General features: G+C 39.9%; 1 protein-coding gene across 2 annotated transcripts in view; it reads right to left on the bottom strand.

Annotated features, from left to right (window-relative positions):
* Nucleotides 1–1820: 1820 nt before the first annotated feature.
* LOC115194265 (ATP-binding cassette sub-family A member 1) overlaps nucleotides 1821–6227 on the bottom strand; it is a 220755-nt gene continuing 216348 nt past the window's right edge. For both annotated transcript variants that reach the window (XM_029753857.1, XM_029753858.1), the window contains exon 50: nucleotides 1821–3397. In XM_029753857.1, coding sequence (XP_029609717.1) covers nucleotides 3257–3397 — 141 coding nt within the window. In that variant the 3' untranslated portion in view covers nucleotides 1821–3256. The remainder of the gene's footprint in view (nucleotides 3398–6227) is intronic.

Here is a 6227-nt window from a genome sequence, read left to right as displayed (position 1 = left end):
TGGCGCTAACATGTATTGCCTAGCCTATTTTTCTGAGCATACCATGTCGTTTATTGCAAAGTGTGATTTCCCAGTAAAGTTATTTTTAAATCTGGCAATGCGGTTGCATTAACGAGATGTTAATCTATAATTCTTTGAATGACAATATTAAATTTTAACAATGTTTTCGAATAGTAATTTTGTAAATTGTAGCGCTGATCCACCGGAAGCATTTGAGGGAAAATATTTTCTTAACGTCACGCGCCGATGTAAAATGCTGTTTTTATATATAAATGTGAACTTTATCGAACAAAAAATGCATGTATTGTGTAACATGATGTCCTAGGAGTGTCATCTGATGAAGATTGTCAAAGGTTAGTGCTGCATTTAGCTGTGTTTTGGGTATTTGTGATGCATGTAGATGCTTTGAAAATGGCAGTGTGATTTTTTTTGGCAGGGTACTCTGCTGACATAATCTAATGTTTTGCTTTTGCTGTAATGCCTTTTTGAAATCGGACAACGTGGTTCGATTCAGGAGAGGTGTATCTATAAAATGGTGTAACATAGTCATATGTTTGAGAAATTGAAGTTATTGCATTTATGAGGTTTTGTATTTCGCACGACGCGATTCCACTGGCTGTTGACTAGGGTGGGACGCAAACGTCCCACCTTGCCCAGACAGGTTAATAAGCAAACCTCCACAGACTTTATCTACTGACGACGTCCACCATGTTTCTACCAAGCATATGCTTCCTTCCTAGGTGCAGTCTTTTCTGCATTGGTATCTACCCAGATGTTGTTGTGGGCTAGGAGATGGCATGGCAGATACCTCCTGCAGGTGAAGAATGGTAGAAGCTTCTGGAGGACTGCAGTCATCCACTTCCTGATATGAGCCCCAGGACTAAAGGTCAAAGTGTGACAGACACACAGACAAAACCAGGGAGACCATGCAAACCAGCCTGGTCTCATAGACTACACATAACATAGTAAACGTAAATCTGCAACACTCAAGTGATGATATGATATGTTATGTTTGGAATGGTTACATAAGACAAAAGGTTACTTAAGGCAAAATCTAAAGTAAGGGGGTTGGTCGGGCGTATAACGTGAAAGTCAAAGTTTGCGTGTTCGAATCTCATTACGGACCACTTTAGAAATGTAGCTACTTTGTAACCACTTAGCATGTTAGCCAACCCTTCCCCTAACCTAACTCATAACCTTAACCCGAACCTTAAACCCCTAACTTAGCTAAAGTTAGCTACCTTGCTAACGTTAGCCATTGGAATTCATAACATTATACATTTGCAAATTCGTAACATATTGTATGAATTGTAACTCGTAACGTATCATACGAAATGGATAATGGACATCCTACATATCATACTATCATATTAATTGGAGTGTTCGGATTTACTTTTATTAATTAATACATATCACACTATCATACTAATTGAAGTGTTCCGGATTTACAACACATGAACACTGAGTGAGACTACATTCGATAAAGATAGGTAGTGGGTGAAAAAATGAACCAGAAATGCATATGTAGTGGAGGAGAAGAGGTGCTGTGCATCTGGAGGATTCATGGGGCTGGTAGCAAAGAGAGCAAAGGCCTATGGGTAGCATGGCCAGAACTGGCAGGGTTTCAGAGGAGAAGAGTGCTGATATCTCATAACTGTCAAAATTGACATTGTTTATTCATAGTTTACGTGCACATTGAGAAAGAAAAATGTAGCGTTTTGATGCTCTTTTGACACATCTAAATGCTGTTAATAAAACTGAATAAAAAGTATTTTGAGGGAACTTGGTGTTTGAATAAAAAAAAGAAAGGTTAGCAGGGGGAAGATAAAAAGCGTGTCTGTTTATTATGGTAAACTACTGTCCACTTGGCTATAAACAAGTAACTCACCATCGAACCATTTGCAGAGTTCTATGTCAAAGCTGAAATGCTGCACTTGTGAGTTACACGACAGAGACAGATTAAAAAGGAGTGTTAAACAAAGAATACAATAATGGTGCACTTATTGAAGCAGCAGAGTCAGAAGTTAAAAGTGGCTGCCGCATATCTTTCAAGTGGCTAAAAGTGACTTCCAAACAAGGCCCAATAAATCCCGGAGGAAATAAAGCTGGGGATCTACAAATTCAACTTGTAGTCGCTTGCCAATTTGTGCAAATGTTTAATCATCTGTCCTGGAATAAAGCAATATTCAGTACAAATGGGATTCCTTATTCTTTGCAATGAACAAGATAATAATACGGGAGACATTGAACGGCATACAAATTACATTGGGCTCTTAAAGTAAACCCTTTGAACATACAGAGAAGTTATTTGCATTAGAAAGTGCTAATTCCACTTGCAAGGTAATGTAGGCAAATTGACAAAGTGCTTGGTGTGGTTTCACCATTGTTAAAAAAGGACGACTCACACTCTCTCAATATAGCTGTAATATATGCGTGTCTATGTGTGTATTGTCAAAAATAAACCATTATTTTACTGGCAAAGTGTTTGGTGGTTTCACCATTGTTAAAAACTACCCGCATTCCAAATATAGTTATATTACACGCATATCTACCTGGGTAGTCGAAAATAAACAAAAATGGAAACAAATATTTCTTCTTCACAAAGTTCTTGGGTTAGAGGGTAGGCTAAATGTATCCTGCAAATACACACCGGAAGGCTCTCGACTCCGTATTGCACACAAAGCATATTTTGCAAAGCAGGGCATGCCATTCTAATTTTGGAATGAAGGAGAGGATAACATGAAAATATCTGGTCCTGGAAGATCTGGATCTGGTCCAACGAAGTGCACTGTAAAAGAACTAGGGTACCATTTGGGAAGCATTCACTGTTTTGTCAGTAGTGAAACAACTGCAACAACGATCGTAAGAGAATGTCGAGGGGCAACATAATAGAATCAATGTGTTGACCTTTGAGGAAGAGGTGTTTTCCTAGCCATATAATTTGGCAAACAGGACAAGGTCTGACGAAAATCTGTATTTCTGTTTTTCACAATCAAGCAATCCCCGAAAATAACAGTATCTAATCTAAACATTGATGACCTCACACTCCTCTGATGCAGGTAGACCAATCACATTTTTATTTTGCTCTGCTAGGTGTGGAATTCCATTATATGTGTTGTTCACGTTTAACATTTCAATAATAACATAGCAAAATTTCATTATGGCAGATGGCACAAGCAAAACATACAAAAGCTATCTACAAGCTTAGACCTGAGATAAACAGTGCTTGTGATTTAGTGATGGAATCTGAAGTGACTCAGACGCTCTCTGGTACAGTTGAGTCGGTTGAGATCCGAGTTTCCATTGGCATTTCGTCGGACACGTCCACTTTGTTGTCATACACTTGCAGGGCCTGATTGTCCTCCTCCTGTTGGTACCTCGCAAAGTTGACAAAGACCTGAAGATGAAGACATGGTGGTAAGAGTAGCTGTAGATAGAACGTCCTTGCATGTCACACACACACACACACACACACACACACACACACACACACACACACACACACACACACACACACACACACATCTGTTCATATGAATGGGCTTCAAATATGTTTAAAGATTGTTTTGTTTTCAGAATTATTTCAACATTTAAACCGAAAGTCAATCAGCATATTCGATCTGCCTCTTCTAATGAAATTTAAACAAAACATGTTTATATGATGTATCCTTAAATATCTTACACTTCACTGTGAAACAAGACAGAACGTATCCTGTTAATTATTAACCCCCCCCCAACAATTTCTTTATTCACGGTGAAAAGGAGTCAGACATCAACCTTGGTCTGCTTTACGGGGTGGGGAAACAACAGTAAAAGTCTTCATCAGGTAAAGTATTAGGAAAGAAGGACAAGACATAAAACAAAAAGGCCCGTTAAGGCCACCATATATATTAAGATATGACGTGACTATATGTACTACGAGAGGAAATGTGGAACGGCCAGATTGTATAACAACGGATCGACCTGACTAATATTATACCATGCTATCTGAGTCACTTAAGCGGAGACTGTTTCTGCAGTGAAACAACCGTTTACAGGGGAAGTGATTATTATTCTTTTTTTTTTTTTTTTTTTTATCTCCGCCAAGTCCATTAAGCACTGCCTATGAAGTATATCTTCCTCAACAGTTACAGCCAATAAAATAATGCCACACAATATGTATACAGTCCCCTTCGAGGCATAGAGCAAGTGCACTTCTATTTCCTTTCGGCAGCAAAGACAAAATGATTCAAACAAAAAAACTCCCTTCCACCACCCACTACCCCTCCTCAGCTCTTCCTCCTCCTCTCCTCCACAGGCATCTTCTGAATCCCTGGTGGAATCAAATTCCCTCTTCTAGCTTCAGCGTTAAAGTGAAAGCCCAGTACAGCGCATTTGATGCAATAGTTGTGATATAACTGGCTGTTATCAGCCTGGCATGTTTCATTTGAAAAGAAAGGGGAGGTGTTCCACCGATTTCCCCGATCCGTTCTAGTGTCAGATAATGTCGACCATCTTAATTGGAACTAGAAAGTCTTCGGTCGAGACTCCAGAGAAAAGTCAGATGGGACGGTAAGTATGTGATACCTTTGATGGAGGAGGACCTTGAGTGTTAGATCCTGTTTCAAGAAACGTCCTGTTAAATTGGGGAGGACTTGCGCAGTGAAGAACTGTAGTGCTCGGCTCTTTGGGCTTTTGAAACTGACAGACAAAGTTTAGCAAAATGCTTCCTTACAAAAATGTCTGACAAACCTTTTTTCTTCTTCTTCAGTTTCCATTCAATAACTTGACGGCTGTGACATCTTGTCAGGGAGAAAATGAGGCAGTTGAAAAACAACAACACCTTCTTCAACTCCGCCTATCAGGAGGATTATTTCACCCTCGACCCCAGATGCCATTGGTTGAATACAGTATGCTAAGAGGCTTAAAACATTGATGCCTTTGACCTTACATATCAGAGTTTGACAGACAATACAATATCCAGACCACATACTGCTGCACTTCTTAAGTTGTCTACTGTATATTTGTCAAGGCTGGAAACAAGGTTGCGTTTATGAATGCATTCTAAACAATAGAGCGCTCCGTATGGCAGGCCTGATGTAGACCTACGCAAGTGGTCAAAATGTTGTCACCAATAACCCACATGGGAGCATACATATCCTGCATAGTTTAATCATATGGTGAAGATATTTAATATCCTGCATCTGCTCAAAGACTTTAGATTGGTGGAACGGAGCATGTGACCTTTTCAAATACTAGCATTTCATACGGCACACACAGTAATAACATCTCTTTCCCCAGTGTACTCGCTACAAACATGTTTCTCTAATCACCTCTCATCTTCTAACAATTCGTTTATTATAACTTAGACCACATGCTCCATTGGTCTTCACTGACATTTTGTTCATAAAAGATGGGTGTGGGCATTAATTATGGCGAGGGGGCATTCGGGTGTTTATTACATGGCTGCCGATGCGTGGCAAGGAGGAGAAAGATGCAGAGGCGCTCAATTAACCTTTGCCGCTCTGGAGGTGGAGTCCCTGCGCGGCACACGCACGCCTCGGTGAACTTTTTAAATGCAGGCCGTCCCAGTCCATGCCCAGCTATGTGCTCCGTTGTCTTTGAAATGCTCTCTGTGGTGTGTGGTGGAAAATCACTTTTTTTTTCTCAGGGATGTAAGGTACAGTAAAAATGGACGTGCCACTTCATTTTAGGTGTCAATCCAGGAACATAGAAGATGGTAATGTTATCACTGCATCAGTGCTTGTCCTCATTATCAGACAAAAGGTAACCCTTTGTTTTCCATGAAGGTGAAGATAATGTCTAACACGTACAGTTGAGGAATAGCATCCTCGTGCTCAAGTTAAATATTGTGTTTTCAATTTGTGAAAAACTCAGTTTCAGAGAACAATATGCACAACAAAGTACAGTCTTGCGGTACAGTGAATCATGTACTTCATAAGTTCAGTGGCTTTTGGACAATGCTGTATCTGGATACCCGTACTTGCTTTGTAAGGAGCTAGGCTCCAGCTCCTATGACTCATTCCGGCTACTTACTTGATAATCAGCTGATACATACTTGATAATCAGCTGATACATACTTGATAATCAGCTGATAATCAGATAAGGGGACGGGCTGTACCAAAATGGACAAATGTTGGGAAACAACACCATTGCATATTAGATGACACCTTCTCAGTATGGGTGAGCCTAGTATCTTGATATTTGTAGCTTACCACACAACAGTA

Source organism: Salmo trutta, chromosome 5 (genome assembly GCF_901001165.1).
Source record: "Salmo trutta chromosome 5, fSalTru1.1, whole genome shotgun sequence".
Classification (NCBI taxonomy): domain Eukaryota; kingdom Metazoa; phylum Chordata; class Actinopteri; order Salmoniformes; family Salmonidae; genus Salmo; species Salmo trutta.
The sequence above is the reverse complement of the archived record's forward strand: the minus strand, read 5'-3'. Positions and strand labels throughout refer to the sequence as shown.